Source organism: Thunnus maccoyii, chromosome 17 (assembly GCF_910596095.1).
Source record: "Thunnus maccoyii chromosome 17, fThuMac1.1, whole genome shotgun sequence".
NCBI classification, from domain to species: domain Eukaryota; kingdom Metazoa; phylum Chordata; class Actinopteri; order Scombriformes; family Scombridae; genus Thunnus; species Thunnus maccoyii.
Genome location: NC_056549.1, coordinates 24,305,259 through 24,326,924, shown reverse-complemented (window position 1 = coordinate 24,326,924; position 21,666 = coordinate 24,305,259). Strand labels below are relative to the sequence as shown.

Below are 21,666 nucleotides of genomic sequence, written 5' to 3'. Positions count from 1 at the left end.
GAGAAAACATCTCAGAATAACATGAAAAATATCATAAAGGATCACAGGACTTTTCCACTAGGTGGGGCTACGGCCCTAAGAAGCTCTGTGCCATACAATGTAGCAGAGAGCTGCTGGTGGCTAGCGGCTAGGCTAGCAGTTCCTAAAAGTTTAAAAAAGTAGTAGTAGTAGTAAGTAGTAGTAGTAGTAGTAAGTTTGGTAGCCACTTAGCAACTGCTTTCACTTTACAATTATCACCACAGTACCACAACGATCTGTGTACGTTTTGCCTGCCTTCAGGGGATAAATGTTATATAATAACGAAGCAGAAATTGGGCAGAAAATCACCCAACCTGGCAACATTTCTTGGGTGTAAAATTTTCCGCCCCAGATCCACATATTTTCCACATGCGGTTTCAACCAATTAGGGGCCATCAGGGAAAGCCAAACATATTACACACATAACACAAAAGAAAAGTACACCCTTCGCCTCACAGACAAAGATTGTAGGCAGCATTTTTTCATTGCACATTTCTGTAATTATTAATTAACAAAAATGATTTTTCATTAAAATATGTATTTCACAAGTGGAATTGCAGGAGGGGAGGCGCCCCAGCACCCTTAATGGACCACATGCATCTTATCACAAGAAAACGAGAAAAGTTTCTCATTATAACAAGAAACTTAGCACTTTTTTGTCACGGTTGCAGCAATATGCTGCTGTACCTTACTCCAACCAAACCTTAGATAAGGATTTTACTTTTGATAATTAAAGCACATCTTGCTAATAATACTTATCTACTTTTACTTAAGTAAATGATCTGAATCCCTGCTACTGGTCAGATTTCTGAAATCAATTATCGTTTCATGATCAAAATGAGATCCACATATCAGAATTTAAATCAGCATCTCAGGCAGACTCAAGTATGATTTCTTTTATCTAGACACTAAAAATGCTTCCATTCTCTCCTCTCTCGGAGAGTTAACACCTAAAACCTGCCTTGTTCTGACGGGTCATTCCAAGTTCTCTTTAGACCAGACTCAACACACAAGAAGTGTTTGTTCTGGCTTTTTATTGTTTCTGTGTTTGGGTTGGACAACTAGAGGATTGTGACATGTTGACGGAAGCTTGATTCCAACAAGATGTTCTGGTAAAAGTCAAGTCAACACCATCTCAATGTCAGCTGCTTATCAGATTTTTTGGCTTTTAGATCAGTGTGTGTGTGGAGGTGAAAAGGTTAACATCAGAGGAGGAGGAGGAGGCCAGTGGAGGCTCAGAAGTTGTGACACAAATCTAACAGCCATGTTTGACTCCTTCATGGAGGTCCTGTGATGAAAGGCCTGCAAGAAAATGTCTTTTTCCAAATGATGCTTCTCCATTAAGGTGTTACAGTGGTTATACCATAAATTGTACAGCATAGGGGTTGATTTATAGTTAAGAATAAGACGGAAAGATGGACATATATATAATCATAGTAATCTTGTTTACATTCACTCATTCATTTTGTGAACAACACAGGGCCACGATCACAGTGAGGTCAAATTTTGCACTGAAAATATTTTTCTTTTTGTAGATCACAAAATACAAAAGAAGATATACTTCTTTTTAAACATTCAATCTTCTCTTCGATGTTAGCAAACACTACCACACACGAAGCAGCCCAAACTGACCAATCAAAGTTAGTGTGGTCTCCAAATAGCATATACACTTGGTACCGCAACCGCAAAACTATAATTTATCCTTTTACATAAAGTATAACAAACAGGCAACAGGAAAAGTTTCTCAACTTGATGCAATCACTAATCCTTTGGATAAAACTCAGAAGCATCCAGTTCTGCTGTGCAACGTGACATTATGTTTTTCTAACTTGATAAATGTTTGTAGACAAAAGTATAATGAACTTTTCCACAAAGTAATGACATTTGTATAGTTTGCTACTTGACCTCCATCAGCTTGTTTACCATCTGCTTGAGGAGCAGCCAAACATTGCAGTATGTCTATTTTTTTTTTGGTAGTGAATATACTGATACTTACTGAAAGCCTAAACAAAGTTATTCAAATAAAAGTATAAATGGATCCTTTGTATATCCCTTTAAATGCAAAGCTTAGGTTTTTTGTAATTGTTATTCTTCATCCATTGTCTGTGACGAAATGTGTTTATCATGACCAATTAGATTATGAGAAAAAAGTTGGAATTTTGTGAAAAAGTCATAATATTTGAAAAAGAAAAAGGTTTTGTTTTTTGTTTTTTTAGGAAAAAAGTCCAAATATATATAGTATAGTCTTAATATTTTTAGAATAAAGTTGTAATAACAAAATGTAGAATTTTACAAGAAAAAAAGATTTTTAAATATTAGGAGAACAAAATTGTTCTTGTATTTTAAGTAAAAAGTTGCAAAATATCAAGAATGGAAGGCTTAATATTTACTAAAAAGTTATATTTTAAGAATAATGACATTGTAGTATTTACACAGTAAAGTCATAATGTTCCCAGACCCTCATACACATAAACAGATGATAAAATTAATATGCAGAAAATATAATTTGAGCTTTACATCTACATGTATAGCCATCTGTAGAGAGAAGATCTGTTTTTGAATGACCTCTGCTAAGATTTGTCTTATTTTCCACATGTGCTGATATCTTTGTCTGCTTAGATACTGTTAGGACTCATTGGTAATGGGAACATGTATAGCCCCACTGAGACATTACATGTGATATTAAGTCATGCAAATAAACTTCACTTGACTAACTGTTCAGTAAGTCTGTCTGTAATGTTAGAGCCCTTTAAAGCTATTCTCAATTCACAGCTCTTTTCTGGGTAACACACTCACAGAAACACACTCACTTCCTCTAAAGTAATTTTATTAAAAGTCCTGTGAGACAGCTAAACAGGGAGATTAGTAACCATGGCAGTACGTCCAGAAGGCAACCAGCTCTGCAGGATATTTGACTTCCAACACTTTAAACTCAACACGCGGACAGATGATGAAAGACCTGTTATTTAGAGGGACAGAGAGCGTTTCATATTAAGAAACTATTCACTTAAACCAACAGTCAAGACACCATTTCCTGTCTTTTCTAAAATGAATACAGGAAAAATAAGAACGCTTGTAACCTGAATCATTTATACTGATGATGACCTGGATTATTATACTGGATTAGATGAAACGTATATGATCCCAGCAGAAAATAATAAATTACAACAAAGAAACATAGGAGGAATATCAATCATATGGTTGTGATGAAACATAATGTGAATGATAATTACAACACAAGAAATTTTAAATACAAAGAGACTGAAAGATGTTAATGCTAGTAAACCTGTACAGTGTTTGACAAAGGCACTTCTTATTGCTATTACAGCCTCTTAAAGGGGAAGCGCACTGATTTTACGGCTTATGTGGAAAAAAAAAAAGTATGAAGGCTTTTGTGGCTCCAGAGGGAGCTGCACGAAATCTGATAAATTGTTTTATGTGATGTTACTCGAGTCAGCATCAGTTGGGGCTGAAGATGAAAAAAAAGGAAAAATCTGGAGGTTTGGAGTTAGAAGACAGTGAGGGTACCAGACCTCTGTAGCTCTCCTCATCTCTGCTTGAGGCTTAAAGTTTGAGGCTATTTTTGCCGCTACTTACATAACACACCTGAATCTCTGACTTGTTGCATTGTGGGTAATGTAGGCGCCAGGTTGTGACATGGAAGAAGGCATAAAATAACAAGGACCATATCTCTGGTTCTGCTGCATCAATTTTGATCCTTTTTTTTTGTACTGTCCATCATGAGTCTATTATAGAAGTGCAACGCTAAATCAGTGGAGACCTCTTTTAAATTAATCAATTAGAATAGAAATTATAAACTGTATTTGTTTTAGAGCTGCAACGATTAGTCGATTAATCAATTGACAGACATTATTTTAATAATCAATTAATCGTTTTGAGTCACTCTTTTAAAAAAAATGTTAAAAAGCCAATATTTTCTGGTTTCTTTAGTCTTTACTAATAGTGAACTGAACATCTTCAGGTTGTGTACTGTTGGTCAGTGTTATGGAAATCTTGAGCTATCTAATTCAGAAACACCTGGAGCTTTGGATGTATTTCAGCAAAAAGATTTAGTGACAACTTGATTGATCAAGGAGACATCTGGTAAAATTCAAAGTGTTATTGACACAGTGAAATGCTCCTCAAAGTCTGAGGGAAAGAACTGACCAACGCCTAGTTATCCTGTCAGCGTCCATCCCACATCCAGATAAGAGGACTCTGCCTAGCAGATTGCATTGGCCCAAGTCATTACACAGAAATCTTGCTATAAGATAGTTTACTTTAGCGCCGGGGTTCTCATGGCAACGGCCACAAGAAGAGGTCGGTATGACTCAGGAGGAGACAGCTGGAGGAAAATTCCTTCACAGTCGGGACAAAAAAGGACATTTGAGGTTACATCTTAAACTATATTTCTCTCGTTTCCAGTGATGTAACCAGGGAATATTACCTTGCAATAGTCTTTAAAATGTCAACAGAAAACACATCATTTATAATATGAAATACATATACAATTAAGATAGAAAACCCAAAAAACATACCAAAGACATAGAGGCAGGAGGCAAAAACTACAAAAACTGCAACATATAGCATGAGGTTAACATAATTTCTTATATTTGATTTCACTTTATGCAGCTTTAATATGAACAAACAGTATAGTTTGTGTGTAGTTTAGTGTGTTGTTTGACAGTGAAAACATGATGTCAGGAAAATCTCTCATGAAATATATCCCTTTTAACTGCAGTCTGAACACAAGTTTATCTTCTTCCTAACCTTACCCTAGTCTTAACCCTCACACATCCCTTTGTAGGCCCGCCCTAACGTGGGGATGAATGTCCTCACTTCCAAGGTTTAAAACTCAAACTGGTCCTCACAAAGATAGATGTACAAGTGTATGCACACACACACACACACAGAAACAGGCTGCAGATAACAAGATAAATGAAGGCACCATGTTGTCCGTGGCTTTGCGCACAGAGGAATGCAGCTCTAATAGACCTCCCTCTGTCTTCTGTCTCTGCCCCGACCGTGACACTGTCCAGCCAGCTCGCTCACTGGGAGACTCTGTGTGTGTGTGTGTGTGTGTGTGTGTGTGTGTGTGTGTGTGTGTGTGTGTGTGTGTGTGTGTGTGTGTGTGTGTGTGTGTGTGTGTGTGTGTGTGTTTGTGCATGTGCCCTCCTGGTATCCCATTCATGCTGTGGTCACCAAAATCTCCCAGAGTTGTTTAATTTTGGAAGATTTTTGATGGTAGGATTAAGGTTAAAATTGGATAAAGTCTACCATAAGATGCAAGAAAATTAATGTAATAATTAAAAGTCCCCATAGTTATAGTGAAACAAGCCTGCAAGTGTGTGTGTTTGAGAGAAGAAGAGAAGAAACATCTGAAAAAGAGACAGATAGTCATTGTGCAATGAATACACAGGCACCCACATCCCTTATTTCCAAGGTTGAATGAATAGAACACGAAAACACACACACGTGTTTAACCAAAAAACAGAACAAGGGCTTCTTGTTAGATATGTTGTGTTTTTTAGTTCCGTTTTATTATCATACTCTTTAGCCGTTCTGCTCATCTGTTCATACAAAGTTCAGAAAACAGAAGAAACCTAAATTAAATAAATATTTGGTGTGACAACACTTTGCCTTAAAAACAGCAGCAGTTCTCCTTCGTACACCTGCACACAGTTTTTCAAGGTACTTGGCAGGTAGGTCGTTCCTGCATCTTGGAGAATTGGCCACACTTCTGTGGATTTAGGTGTCTCAGTTGCTTCTGTCTCTTCATGTAATCCCAGACTGACTCTATGATGTTGAGATCAGGGCTCTGTGGGGGCTATAACATCTGTTGCAGGACTCCTTGTTCTTTTTGTTGCTGAAGATAGTTCTTTATGACTCTGACTGTATGTTTGAGCCCGTTGTCATGCTGTCGAATACATTTGGGACCGATCAGAGGCCTCCCTGATGGTGTTGCATAATAGATAAGAGTCTAAACATCTAAAGTGCCTAAAACTTTTGTGCAGTACTGTATATATAGAGACCATTTGAGGACTGAACCATTAATGCAGAATCCATTCCCATTACTCACTGAAGCCCAGCTGTTGAGCTGGCTCGTTCCCCCAGAAAAGAGCATTTGATAGATGAATGGATAATGTGTCCTCTTCTTCACAGAAGAATTCAAAGACCATGAAGCTGTGAATTTGGGACTAATCTGTATTAAATATTGCTGCCATGCCACTGTGTGTGTGGTGGTGATGGGGGAGGGGGGGTCTGTCATAGGCTACATTTGGCGACAAATTTCAGACTAAAGACCAGTTAATTGGGGACAGCTTGTCCAATTGGGGACAAAAGCTGTGTTCCCAATTGGTAAAAAGCTGATTTTTGGGTCAGTGGTTAAGGTTAGGGTTACGTTAAGTCTCCAGAAAATGAAGTCTATATAATGTCCCCAAAAATGACCTAGGTCAGCACGTGTGTATGTGTTTGTGTGTGTGTGTGAGAGAGAGAGCGAGAGAGAGAGAGAGAGAGAGAGAGAGAGAGAAAGAATAGAAGCAGAATGGAAAAGACACAAAATGACTTTCCCATCCTACAGAGCAGCACTGGGAGGGGGCTGAAATGGATTTGTCAGACACACGGTTCATCTTTCAGTCGATTTCTCATCATCATCGTCTGAAGTCACATTACACTCACCTTAATGACTCATCTTTCCAGCTGTAACAGCAGTGTGATATTATGAAAGCTGAAGGCTGAAAGAGAGGTGCAATTACTGCTCTATGCACTATTAATCTTTTACCGCTAGTTTCTTTTTTATTAGATTAATGTACAGTATGTATTTTTTTTCTAATGCGATCCAGGAGGTATTCTGGATAAGACAATAAATTCTATACCTCCCTAGTTTGATTTACACTTCATCTGCCACTCCAAACATTTATCACATAAATGTCCATTTTGCTCTTTTAAAATGTGTCCAATAGGTAAAACTATCCTTAGCCTTGGCACAAAATGACATGGTAAAATCCACCTTTCTATGCCTTTAAACCAGGGATGCAACTAATGTTTATCACTTATCAATTATTTTCCTCTACAAAGTGTTTCGTTGTTAAAAATAATGAAAAATTGCCTATGACAAGTTTCCAACACTCAAACATAATCCATTTACACTGATATAAAACAGGGAAAAAAGTGTAAAAAAAAAAAAAAAAAAAAAAAAGAAAAGAAAAAAGTGTAGTAAATCCTCATATTTGAAGAGTTTGAACCAGCAAATGTTTCTTTATTTAACTTCTTCAAAGATTAGTCATTTATCAAAATCATTGTCCATTAATTTTTCAGTCAATTGATTAAGGGACTAATTGTTTCAGCACAACCTTAAACATTTTATAGCAGTCTGCTTCTAGTTAGATGTACCTAAAGAGTAGTGTAATGAGTAGTGATTGAATCTTCCTCTGCTGTAGTCACATATGTGACATACTAATTTTCTCTTTTCTAATACTGTGTAGTACATTGCATTTCTTCTATTTGAGAATGTCACTGACTTGCTGCACATGTGCTAGGAATCACTGCAAAGTCAACATATAAATCATAGAATAATAAATTACCATGAGCAAATGACTTGTTAATGTTTAAAGCTGCACTAATTGATATTTTTTTATTAACAATGAATCAAATGACTATGTGTTATGTGAAAGTGATCACTCATAGTGACAAAAGGAAGCTGTACCAAGCATTTTGGTGTCTCTTAGCTCATTGTTTTAGTTTTGCAACCTGTAAACTTTCAGTGTCAGCACTCTCATCAGCATTGTTGGCAGTTGTTTTCAGCAAAAAAGTTCCAATTAACCCAATGTATGCTATCTGTTCAGAAGGTGAATATAACAGAGCATTCAGGAGCTTGGAGCCAGGAGTTGGTGGAGACCAAAACAGAGCTAAAAGAGAGTGAATAGAGATGCAAAGTGGGAGGGGCTGCTTTTTTTTACAGTTTTTATTTCTTCTTCTACCCCCAATAGCAGTGAACATAGAAACTCAGGACACTCCAGGATAATGTATAGATCCTATAGGTTTATATTGTGACCATCAGTTTCCATGATTTCAACTTCGTTTCTGAGAAGTCTTGTTTTGTCCTTGATTTTGGCATTCGAGAACCTCCAAGTCCCACGTAGCAACTCTGCATTGGACTTACATTCACCAGGTGGACACAAACTTGATTCCAAATGAAAGATAATGTTTCTCTATGTCTGCTGGATGTGTAAATAGGCAGCTGTTTGCTAATATGTTCCAGATTACAGCTTCTTCTGCTGCCCCCAAGTGGTCTGAAGATCTATCATCTGCTATAGAAATATAAATATCAGTGTGATTTTAAAAGCCTATTTACCTGGCAGTGACCTCTGCGGTTTGGTTGAATGTTGTATATGTAGAGCTCTCCATGTTAACAGATCAACTTAACAGACATCAATTAGTTTGGATAGATGCTAATGCTGATGGATTATTCCTTTAGTTGGTGTAACCAGAGAAACAAAGTGAGACACACGGTGGAAAATCTGTGCAAATATGTTCTGGTAACAAGATATGATTATAAGTTTATATGTCTTTACTCTAATAGCACACAGTTGTTCTGAACTGTGAGAACCCACAGCCCCCAAATAGTCTGTGGTTAAGAAACGTAATTCTGCACCTTAAACTTGCAAAACCGCACTGTGGTCCCAAATTTCAGAAAAATTGGAAACCATTCTTGGATTGCATTAACAGTAAGCTTTGTGCCGCCGCTCCATCTGTAACTTTGAAATTATCTATACAAGATTATCTGACAGAAATGTGGTATTGATGACTATTTTGTCACTGTTGGGAAAATTGTGTTTTTCTCAAGTGTCAACATTTCAGAAAGCCAAATTTTTTGCTTGACCACCATGAAGTTTGAGTTCAGCCCGTTGGGTTTACAGCTGCTTTCTTCTTCAATGTTTTCCTCCTCTTCTTGGCCTTCTTCTTGTTCTTCTTTAATCCAGTGGACGTAGAGATATTAATGCATGTGTATGCGGACGGTGCACATTTATCTTTAAAAAAAGAGCCTGAGTCAGAGCAGGAAAAGTGTCAATAAATTAACAAATTAAAGTTTTATTCAGTGCTGTCCAATAATTCATCATTTACCAGACTTACATTTCCTTAATGTATGATAAAGTGGTGGAATCTGACTGTGTATCAGGCTGTAGCTACATTGCATTTTAAATATATTTGCTCAGCTTTAATCTGATGGGGACAAAACACAGCAGCAAGGGAAGATGAAAAATAAAGTTAAAGATTTAAAACATATATAGATCAAAAACAGAGACATGACCGTAAGCTCACAGTCTGATCCAGTAATAATGTGTGCAGTGATTTGTACTTGGCACCGAGATCTACTTGGATCTTGGCTCAACAGCATTCAGTGACTTTATTTCAGCTGCTTCAACAAATGTAACATATGTCACTGAAATGCTGTTAAAACATGTTTAGACGATGCAGCCTATGTTAAAAAAAAAACCTCTCAAACTACATTCTGCAGCTGCAACACAATCATTCAGAAATATTAACATAACCTCTGATATTATAGGAAGTTCCATCAATGCGACCAATCACATCATGAGTGATAGAGATAATTATTCATTGATCCCACGTGTCTAAAGCTTCATACTGATTTTTCAAATTCAAACTGAGATTACACTTTATGAAACTCAGAGTTTTCAGTTAACCCGCTTATCTTTGTGTGTGTCTGTTGCTGTGTGATCTGAAAAAACACTGCCGCTGACAGACCATCATTTAGCAATTAAGCAGCCTGTGTAGATTTCAGCTTATTTAGTTTTACAGATCATTAGAAATAAGCCTAACATATATAATGAGCGGGAACTTAGATGGTTTGTTTGCAGCAGTGTGGCTTTGCAGTGCTTTTCTTGCTCTGAGGTCATGCAGTCATGTCTTGGCCTTGACATTAGCACACACACACACACACACACACAGACACACACACACACACACTTTTATCACTCTCCTAGGTACGTGGAAACAGAAACATTCAGAGTGTGTGTACTATCGGGCATCAGCGTATCAAAGCGCATGTGTGAAGGGAATTATCTGCTTCCTCTCATTTCCCAAGTAAAGCCTTTTTTCTCCATCTGAGGCAACAGACGGGTTTTTTGAACACATTGGTCCCTGTTGTCCTGCACAGAGGATGTCGTCATGGCATGACGCTGAGGATCTGGTTTCAAAATATCTCCTGGGCTTTGGAGCCGTTACCATGCAACACGCTCTCAACAGAACATGAAACCAAGGAGCTTTTTCTTATTAGACACGGTTAGGAAAAGCCAAAAGAAGTGGTCTTTATGCTATAGCCAAAAACAAGACAAGAAAGGTTCATCAGCATTATGTGATGTCACAGCTAACAAAACAGTTGTGTTCTCCAGGTCGTGTCCCAAGCATCTCCACAAAGTACAAATTCTCAAAGACGAAACATGTTGTCCTTCTTTCTTTTCCATCTTCTTTTTTTTCATCTTCATGAAATATCCAATATTTTCCTCCAATATATTCAAGACTGAATGAACATATTACACATTAAAACAAATAAATGATTTCAGAATCAGAAACAAAACCAACTTTTTCTCTTTTAAATGGAGGAGAAAGATCAACAACAAATCGCTAGGAATCTATACGTCATCTTTTAAAAAATCCACTCTGGGCTGACACTCTCCCTCTCCTGCAAGCATTGGAGGAACAACAACATGCAGAGGCCAACCTCAACCTCTGTCAAAACGAAGACAAAATGTCCAAAATAGGCATTATGGCACAGAGAACCTCATAGTAAGCCAACTGGTTTTGAACTCATAAAAATATTTAAGTCTTGATTTAATAAAATAATGCAGTTAGTAAGAATAGACAACCAAAATTAGTGCAGGCGACTGAATCGACATCTGCTCTACATTAATATGTTGGCTGGATCCAAGCTGGCAGTAGTGATTGATAGTAAATGATACTCAATATGGGGACTTCATTGTAGCTGAGGGATTAGTGAGTCAACACCCAGAACAAATCTCTCACTTTATTTTTCTCTCCTTTCCTCGCCAGTCTCTCGCTCCCAGGTTTCTTCACAGCGACAGGAGGTGCTGATGGAGAACGTGACCCGGATGTCAGAGCGTTCACGGCTGCTCCAGCAGAACCTGGGAGAGGCATCCACTCAGGCCGACCTGCTGGAGAACATCTGGAAACTGGAGAACATCTTCCAGAACCACAGCGACTGGCTGCAGAGGCTGGAGATCCTCATCAAAGTACGACAACTGAACCCTGAAAAGAGGGAACACTTTACAGAACAAGGTTTCAGACCTAGAAACTGTTACAGGACACAGCACAGGAGCAGAGTTTATAAATTCCTGCATTTGAACTTATTTAGTTATGATACAGTTATTCACTGTAGTTCTTGCTCAAGCTCTGTCTGAATCAAAAATTCCTCACACAACAAATCATCAAAACACCTAACACAAAACTCTATGAGACACTATACAAACATAGGAAACCAATTGTAAACTTTGCACTGCTTGCGATAATTAAATTGAAATAAAAACTATATTGTAGGTGATTAAGACAGATGTGATGTAACACGACAGGAAGTACAGCTTTTCTCCGCCATCTGTCAGGGGCTCAGTCGTGGGTCTGGATGTTTTGGAACAACAGGGAACTTAACCTTGTACTATAAGCTTATGTTTCTTAAAAGGGATTTTGTTAATGGACTGGATGCATTATACTGGCTGCAACAATCTCGGCTTGAAAGTTATTGTTTGAGCCAATCGGGTCAGACGGCAGCGGTTCACAAGTGATGCAAAGTGACGCGCTTTAAGATCAATGGACTGTAAGAAAGACATGATTGGTAAAAACCAAAAGAGGGATTTCAGGCCACCAAAGAAGTTTAAAATCAGAATGAACACATGTTTAGCTCACAGTTAAAACTCTGCTTTGCCTAGTCTCTGCTATGCCGTGTCTCTCGACGTCACCAGATCTCCCCTGTGGGTGCTCAGGGCCTATCAGTCATAGAGTCTGATGATTCATTCAGTGAGATTAACATATCATGACTTTTCCAAGTACGGCTACTGCTATGTATCATATTACTACTATATTTCAGATAAATACCACAACAGTCAATCATGTTCTATCAACACCCCTCCAAATAGATGGAAATTGAATATCTAAAAGAAATTGCTCCTAAGTGCAAAATTGGCTCCCAGTGCAAAATGCTTATCTAACCAGTTTAAAGCATTCCCACTGCTCAGATTTTATCAAGTGAAAGCATTGAGAGACAAGCTTGTTGTTGATTGTAAATTTCTGCGCATGATTGCAAATGGCCTGAAGCAGATGATTAAAGCGTATCTCAACATCAAACTTAAGATCAAAGTCTCCTAAAAGGACAAACAGAAGTATAGCAACAGTTACAAGTGACAAAGAAAAACTAAAAATGTAAGTGAATAGTCTTAAATCTATTCTGAAATCAAATATTTAAAGTCTTAGTGCTGGTTTACAGCCAAAAGCATAATGCAGTAAAGATAGCAATGATAGCAATGAAGATAAGTTATAAATCTTAACCTGCAGGGTCTGGAGGTGGAGCTGAGGAGCATCAAGTCTCACTCCCTTCAGTCAGAGGGCTACCTGGTGCAGCTGGACGACAGGCTGGCATCTCTAAGTAGCTCCGCCGGCAGGAACCTGACAGGTCTGAGTGCAGAGGTGGCAAGAACCTCCATCTGGCTCCGCAACCAGGACGTCATGCTCAGGTACACACTTAGTAAAGACCCTCAGTTTAAAAGCTTCAACATGTAATTGCAGCATAATGCAAAAGTCTGTATAAAGCACAATAACATAAGCTGAACACACTGAGAAAGAAGAGACGGATGAAAGATACAATATGTATGATGTTAAAATGTACTGATTTTCTGTTTCAGGGAAACCTCAGGGCAAGTGAGTGGGCTGAGAGAGAAACTGGACGAGGTTAACTGGACAGTGGGAGCTGTCAATCACACCTTCAGCAATGACATCAATGTTCACCACTTGAAAATACAGGACTTGCAGGTTAGGAGTCCTTTACAGTTAAAAGTAATTTAAGCTGCATATTGGAAGCATAGAGTTACTGCAGCACTCTGTTGAACTACTACTACTGTTAACACTCTTTCCGCATGTTCTCCTGCTGCTCAGATCCAGATCAGCAACATAACAGAGGACACCTCTAGTTTATGGGTGACCCATGTCCACACGGAGGCCCAGCTGAGGAACGAGATGGAGATCCTCAACACAATCACAGAGGACCTCCGCCTGAAGGACTGGGAGCACTCCCTGGCCCTGAAGAACCTCACCATATTAGAAGGTCAGCTAAGAGATATGGATGTCTGTTCAGTCTGCTGCTCAAAAAGAGTCCCTTGTAAACTTCCCAAATGTTCCCCAAAGGGACATTTCCAAAGTGGCACTTAAGCATTCCTAGTGCCTCTCTAGTCGAACCGAATGTCCCCCCTAAGTGTCCTTGTGGTCAACTGAAGTGTTCTTTACCAGTAAGTGTTGATTTGGGAATTTGCAGGTCAAAAGGCATCTAGACATCTGGGTTAGAACTAGGCTAAATAGGGTTGAAAATAGGGTTGAAAAGTGGAATGTTTTGAGACAGCAAGGTTACATAATGTTAAACTGTTTTTTTCAACAACATTTAAGTAACTATAGTTTGATGTCAGGTCCTAAACATATGTTAAAACACAATGAATGAGCACATTTAAGAAAGAGATAACTTGGTTCCATCTGTGTGCAGGTAAGTAGCTAAAAGAAAGCTTAACAGTGTTTGATTCTGACTCGAGTTTCTTCGAGCTGACTGCTGCCTGAAGATTTTAGGGACCTACTGGGTTTATATTCTTCAAGCAGATCAGAAATGCTAGTTTTCGCTCAGTTTTGTCATCTGCAAATTTACGGAAACCTAACTTATTGAATGTGTTATTATGCTTTTCCTTACTTTCAGTCATATATATAATGTTACAATGTTGGATGTTCATATTAAACATGGCAAAAGTGTTAAATAATGAGGTAAACTTATGTAGAAGTAATTCCTGTGAGCAAAAAGCACTGGCTTCAGACCATGCTTAACGCTCGGTTTCCAACAGTTATTTCTACTTTCAGCCCAAGCTGACATCAGCTTGTAACTGATTTCTGTATATGATCATCTGCTCCACGCACAGCATGCAAGTTCACTGTTCCGCTCCGCTAACATTATGGCATTTTTCCATTGTTTTGGAGGTAGTCATGCTGAGCCATGACTCGAGTCAAGCTGGCATGTTGTGAGTGTTTTTCCATTCCACAGCACGGCAATTAAAATAAGTTGTCTACCTGTTGGAGGTGTGCTAGTCATCTGCAGCTCTTCATCAAACATCATCATCACTGTGGCTGTTCCTGCTCATACTATTCCTCCCTGCATTATTTCTAACTGATCGGCTGAACAAAGAGTTCAAAATATCTCCATATCTCGTTGTGTCAACTGGTTTTTAGTGCCACTAACAAAGCTCTGCTTTCGTTAAGGAATACCTTTCATTTCCTGTAAATTCTTCACAATAAAAGTCTCCCGTTATTTAGTCATTTAAAAGATTTTTTATATCAGTCATTTAAAAGCTTTTAATATGCCCCTTGGCAGGCTTCTGGAAAGTTGGCCAATCGGAATAGAGTGGGCTCATCAGGAGGGGGGCCTTAAAGAGACAGCCTGTTAAGAGACAGTTAAAACTGCCTATTAAAAGACAGAGGCTGAACTGAGGGGCTCCATAAAGGGCCAGTATAAGATAAATAAGGAGTTTTGTGAACTGTGAATCATGCAAAGCTACTTTAGTGGAGTCCCAGAATAAAAATATAGAGCTGGAAATGAGCATAATAGGTCCCCTTTACGCCTCTCAGGTTAGCTCAAGCCTGACTCACATCTTCGGCGTTGAAGAGGCGCCCTTTATTTATTTTTATGTCCTTAAAGAGTCTGTGTGTGCTGCTGCTTACCAACAACTTATATATCAGAAATTATATCAAAATCACAGAAAGAGTAATTGCAAAGATCAAAGTTAAACTAACTAAATATTGAGATAAATAACACGTCATCATTTCTTATGGAAATTGACAAAAATTTAAACAAAACTTTATCATAGCTGTGCAGAAATTAGGCTATTCCCTCAGAAAACAGAGCATCATATAGTATAAAAAATTTCATATATGCATAATGGGAAATTCACAAAACATTCATGCCTTATGAAGAAATCAAGAGATATGTGATAGATAGCATACAAGTGGTAAATTGACTGTATTTAAATAGCGCTTTTACCCTTTCACACACACTCATATGCCATGCAAGGCACTGGACTAATGTGGAGTTCAGTGTTTTGCTCAAGGACTTTTGGACGTGTGGACATAACAAAGAGTAAATGAAAACATGAGAACACAGGATGAGAATGTGAGAACTTTAACTCTTAGTATAATGAATCCCTTTGGGCAGAACTCTAAAAGGTACTCCAAAAAAGATGTTTTACAATAGTTCATCTAAGCCAATAGATGTTTGCAGTGTGATTGAATACAAGTGACCCTAGCATGCAAACGTGATTTCACACCATGGGATTACTCCCCTGGGGTATTGAGCAACCCCGAATGTTCTTACTCCGATGTGTTCAGACCTGATTAGTCCCGACGTGGTACGACTCTCACTGCCAGGGTACCAAATGACTTCCCTGGCTTGTTAAAATCAGAATAGGAATGCCATGATGTAATGCTGGCAGGGGACGCGGCCCGAGCTGATTGATGGCAATCTAAACCGAATGGGACCCCTGATCTCGTGTCTGCTTCACATGTGGGTGGGATGCTGTTTCTCCTGAGCCTGGAAACAATTGTGGGTTAAATTTAGACGCTTCATCCAGAATGAAAACTCAACCACTCAGCTCTGTCATTAGTTTTAGCTCCGCAGACCATTTGTGTGTTGTTAGCGCACAGTATCCTTAGCCAAGAAAAAGTTTTACATCTCTATCCATGTTTATCCACCTCTGTTCTGTTCTGTTCTGCTCTGTTCTGTTCTGTTCTTGTGCCTCCTTTTTTCCTGCTGTATGTTCCAGTTTCATGAAGAAAATATTGTGATATTGATTAAATGGCATCACTGCACGACTGCGAGTCTTTGCCCTCAATCAGTGGTATTCCACTCTTTTCTTCTCTTTGTCCTGCCTCTTTCATTACTCCTTCTCTCCACTCTTCTCCTCTATGTATGTTTCCCTGCTCTAAGTGTTTAATTGGCATGAAGCAAACGCCTTCTACTAGAGTTTCACAACTATCTTTCAATTTGACAGCAGTATGCGTGTGTCTCTGTTTATGTGTGCGCTTGTATGTGTCAGAGAGAAAAAGAGAGAAATTATGTATTCACATGCATGAGAGTTTCTTTGATGCAGGCCTACACACAGTGTTCCAAGGATATCAACAAAAAATAGGTAGTCCAAATATTACTCCTATGGTTAGGGTATGGGAAGGTTTAGGTAATTTAAAGGGAATTTTAGGAAAGGTTTTAAACTAAATTATGATAAGATTAGGTGACTAAAACATATGGACAGATTAGGCTTGTGGGTTAATAAAACCAGGAGAGACTGGACAAAACTGTGTTCCTTTCCTCAGTTCAAAGGCTTTTCATCTCCATCTCCCACACCAAACATACCACCCCACATAACACTACTTCTTTGTCTGGCATTGAAGAGAATATAGGGCATTTTTGCTACTTTTTGAAGAGAACAGTCTCATGGATACACACAGTATAATGGAGATTAGAAACCAGCTTGTATTTCAATCAGGAGAGACTATGTTTTTTAGTGTACAATTATTTTTATTGACACATGCACAATGTTTATGAGAATGTGAAAAGTCTTTGGCAATCAGACTGCATTGTGACGTCATAATTTTTATTAAGGGGGTAATGAAGCCGAGAGTGGAGTAGGATATTAGGGGGTAGAGTAGGATTGGTTTAACTAAAAGAGTTAACGCCCCTGATCAGCTGATAGAGAGCAGGAAAAGCAGGGGAGAGAGAGGGGAATGAGATGAATGAATGAAAATATAGAAAGTCTTCCTGCTTGAACTTCATTTCAAAACAGTTTATGAGAATGTGGAAGTCTTTGGCGATTAGACCCCATTGTGACGTCATCATGTTTATGAAGGGGGTAGTGAAGCTGCGAGTAGAGTAGGATATCCCCCAAAGAAAAGGTAGGAAAAGAAAACTGAGAGGAATATACAAACCAAAGCGATATATCTCTATCCTTACCTTACCTGGTAGCAATGGATTTCTAGTAACATATGTAAAGGGAAAATTAGACAGAGAAATCCAGAGCAAAGAAAATAATTATATTTTATACTTGTATATATTTAAAATATGCAATGAATGAAGTCACGATAGACCAAGAGGAGTGCTTGAGGTCACTATGACTATGAGATGGGTGTCATGAGGTCACGATAGACCATGTGCTGATGTATGAGGTCACGACAGACCGAGACTTGACTTGATGTGCAAAATAATAATGAGAAATGTGATGGCTGTCTTAAGTCTCGGCAGACCCTTTTCTTGACACGTGCAAAATAATAATGAGAAATGTGATGGCTGTCTTAAGTCTCGGCAGAGCCTTTCTTTACACGTGCAGATTAATAGTGAGAAATGTGATGGGTGTCATGAGTCTTGGCAGATCCTTTTCTTGACTCGTGCACAATATGATGAGAAATATGAAAGTCTTTGATGATATGCATATGCATAAAAAGCCAACAGAAATACAGCTTCGAGCAGGGCGTCAGTATATGGAGAGAAAACACTATTTCTGAGAACAGACAGTATCCTATGCAGAAGAGAAGGAGTGATAGGCTTTCTATGGTCAGGAACAAGAGGAGAAGCTTTAAAGATGCCTTTTAATGGTATTTTTACAGCCAGATTAGAAAATAAACTAGGAAATGAAGGATCATAACATCTGATATTAAATTGAATCCCGGCAACAATCTGCAAATGTACTGAGGTTTAAAATGGCAAACATCCATGCAATAACAAATGAAAGCACAAACAGCATTAATGGAAATGGTTGAAGTGGCATACAGATGAGATACAAAGAGATACAAAACAGATACACAGAGATACAAAACATAGCAAAAGTGCTCCAAGTGAAATCATAGGTTTTTGAAGTGGAAGCTGCTAAAGACTTCCTCGTGTAAACCCAAGCTGACTCTAAATATCTAAGCATGGGGCTTTGGATTAGGACAGCGTTAGATGTTGAAGAGGGGTGACTTGAGTAGGTACTGGGCTGGCCTCTGGACAGATGCTTCGGAAGGTCTGGAAATTGAAACGAGAGAATGAATCAGCTAGTATGTTGTAATGACCGGGCCATTATGATGAAGTTGTGGGTGATAAATGACCTCTCATGAAAGGCATGATGTCTTTGGAAGAGGAGCACCCTCCTCTTGATGATGCCGACAGCTGCTTGGTTGTCACATAGCACTGAAATGTGTTTGCGTTTCCATTGCTGGCCTCAGACATGGCAATCTACAGTGATGGTGTAAATCTCATACAACGCTGAAGACTGATCCAAACAGGAGAAAGAAGGAGGCCAAAGGCTAACGAACCACTACCGTTGATAGAATGCCCCAAAACCCAGGGATGGGGTGGCATCCATGAAAAACATCAATGAATCAGAGGAATGCACCAGCTCATCATAGAAGAAAGTGATGCCATTACAGTGATCGAGGAGATCAGACAAGAAGCGTAAGTCAGAGTGGCACCCTTCATGTAGAGATATGAGATCATGGAGATTAGGCACAGAAGACGCCATATCCAATAAACGGTTGATGAACAAGCGCCCCTGAGGGATGATGCGCATGGCGAAGTTAAGATGACCAAGGAGGGAGAGCAATTGTTTTGTCATGTTCTCAGTAGCACAGAAGGACTTAGTGATCTCACGGATGCGTTATAATTTATCAAGTGGAAGGGACGCTTTCATTTCAACTGAATCCAGAGTGATGTTGAGGAACTCCAGGCACGTGTCTGGGTTGTTTTTTGTTCTGACAGAGAAATGCCAAGAGCATGAAAACAATATTTCAGTTTGGACAGACATGAGCCTGAGCTGTCGTGTGGGGGATCAATCAAGAGAAAATCATTCAGCAAATGCAGAACAGAGGGAATCCTGACTCTGTTTAAGAGAATCCAGCAAAGTGCCTCAGAAACTAAATGAAATATGTATGGGCTGCTCCTGCGACCAAAAGTCAGGCATACAGCAAAGTAATATTTTTGCTCCCACCTGATGCCAAAAAGATGCCACTGAGAGGGGTGAATGGGAATGATTTTTAAAGAGTCAGTAATGTCTGCTTTGGAAAGCCAAGCACCTTGTCCAGTTAACCTTCATTTAATGGCGTTGTTGACAGTGGTATAATGAAGAGAAAAGGGCTCTGGTGGAATGAGGCTAATAATGCTTGGAAAGGGGCTGGAGGAGAAGGACAGATCGAAAATTAATTTTTTTTCCCTGAATATTTCCCTGTGGCTATGCCTTTTTGGCTTGTGTGAAACATGGAAAATAGAGGGGACTAAAATGGGCCCATGACGTACCAATTGGTAACCCCTTTCTAAAGCAACTGAGAAACTATTTCTGGCTCTTAAACTGCAGACTGAAGTTTTTTAGCCACATACAGTAGGTAACTGTAGGAGATGAGAGGACCCCAACCCGAAATCCCTGAGAAAGACCAATAAGAATATGATCTGCAAACACAGAATCAGGATTAGAAGACAGTTCTGCTGCTAGATGTTCAACAATTATTGGAGCGGAGGGATGATTGTTCATAATGTCTTTGAACCATGTCAATTCTCCAGCCGTGAAGGGACCTGGATGATGCGCTAGGGGAAGACTGACTGGGGGTTGGCATCTTTACAACCGCTGCAAATGTGGAGAACGAATGACTGTCAGAGGTGCCAGCTGGGGAGAGGCTGATAATAAGGTGGCAAAAGTGCAAATGGCACTGAGGGCAGAGGGAAGCAGTGTGACCTGAGTTCCCACAGGTGATGCAGGAAATGCTTTTAGCGCCTCCAAATATCATCACCATAATGCAGTGTCCAGGTCAGGTATTGATGGAATATATTTTTTCCATAATTAAGATTGAGGTTGCCAATCAGAGCCAGATAAGAATCAAATTCTTTCCGTCTCTCAGGGTAGACACAGCAGATTACGTCATGATAGACACCGAAGGCCACAAGAAACTGACCAATGGATAAATCTCTGTTTTACCGGGGATCTGCAGACTTGAGCACAGCAGTGACGTTTTCCCATTGACGACAGCTTTATCACACTCAGGGGAAGGCAGGATAAGACTCACCAAATTAACGTCTTCGCCTTGTAGGATTTTAGACCTTAGACAAGATGATATATTAGCTGCTTGTGGAATGTATGGTGTACCTAGAGGAGGGGCTGGGACAGCAGAGGCCAGAGAGTGTTGAGCGGCTTCAGTCTGGGAGGAAGTTGAGGGTAGACTGAATGAGGGAGCTGGTTGCAACATAAGGCCTGGGTAGCGACGATGGTTGCAGAAGATGGAGCGGTGGCTGAAGCATTTTCCAGGGATAGAAGGCATGCCTTGATGTTTTGCATGGAGTTGGCCAGAGACTGTAAGGCGGTTATCAGGGAGTTGTCTGCGGTTGAGTAATAGAAGAAGTGTGAGCAGGAGCATGAGAGAGAGAAGAGGTGTGCTGATATGACAGCTGACAGAGACAATGAAGAGAACAGATTTAAAATTTGACAGCTATGACATGATTGAATGATAGAATATGTGGTGCAGTCTGATTGGTTTAACTAAAAGAGTTAACGCCCCTGATCAACTGATAGAGGGCAGGACAAGCAGGGGAGAGAGAGAGAGGGGGGAATGAGATGAATGAATGAAAACATTGAAAGTCTTCCTGCTTGAACTTACTCTAAACTTCATTTCCCAAATGGCAGGTTTTGCCAGAAGATGAAACAACTTCAAAGGCTCATTTAAGATCTTCATATCACCAAGAGAGAAGTCACGGGGTTTTCATACAGCAATGCTGACATGAACAGATTTAGATGAATGATTTGTTGTTGCGGAAAGCTGCTGAGCTGCAGCCCGAGTTTGTGCTGAGTTAGTCATATGTTACGAGCTGAGGCCTGGAAAAATTTACAGCCTACACAATGTCTACACAGCCTGCGTGGCGAAAGAAATATATTAGCTGAGCAGCAGCAGGAGCTTCAGTCCTCCATCAGTGTCCACACAGGTTGTGTCAGGCACAATGATGAGTGTAGGTCAGAGCCCAACACACAGTCACTGGAGTTACATATGAAAAATGGAGGAAAATCGACTTGAAGCGTAAAAATTTGATTCTCTGAAGTTAAGTACATGAAGCACAAGTGAAATACGAGCTGACCCGCAGCCCGTGAAGACATCTGTATTGATTAAAATAGGAGCATATCTTTTCCGTCAGACGCACATGAGGTGGAGGCCTGAAAAATGAGGCTGAAATGCTTTCTGTGTTGACACTGTGTTAGTGTCATCTGTTGACCATTCCATGGTGTCTGTACAGAAAGCAATTCAGCTGCACTTTTTCAGTCGTAAGCAGGAAAGTTAAGCCAGGCTCAACATTTGCCGCAACACAACTTGAAGTCA

The 21,666-nt window shown here is 39.5% G+C and overlaps 1 protein-coding gene across 1 annotated transcript in view; it reads left to right on the top strand.

Moving 5' to 3' along the window:
* Positions 1-21,666, top strand: part of scara5 (scavenger receptor class A, member 5 (putative)) — a 99,423-nt gene that overhangs the window by 38,568 nt on the left and 39,189 nt on the right. The window contains exons 4-7 of the mRNA XM_042391120.1: positions 11,089-11,288; positions 12,601-12,779; positions 12,948-13,074; positions 13,198-13,366. Of these exons, the coding sequence (XP_042247054.1) occupies positions 11,089-11,288; positions 12,601-12,779; positions 12,948-13,074; positions 13,198-13,366 (675 nt within the window). The remainder of the gene's footprint in view (positions 1-11,088; positions 11,289-12,600; positions 12,780-12,947; positions 13,075-13,197; positions 13,367-21,666) is intronic.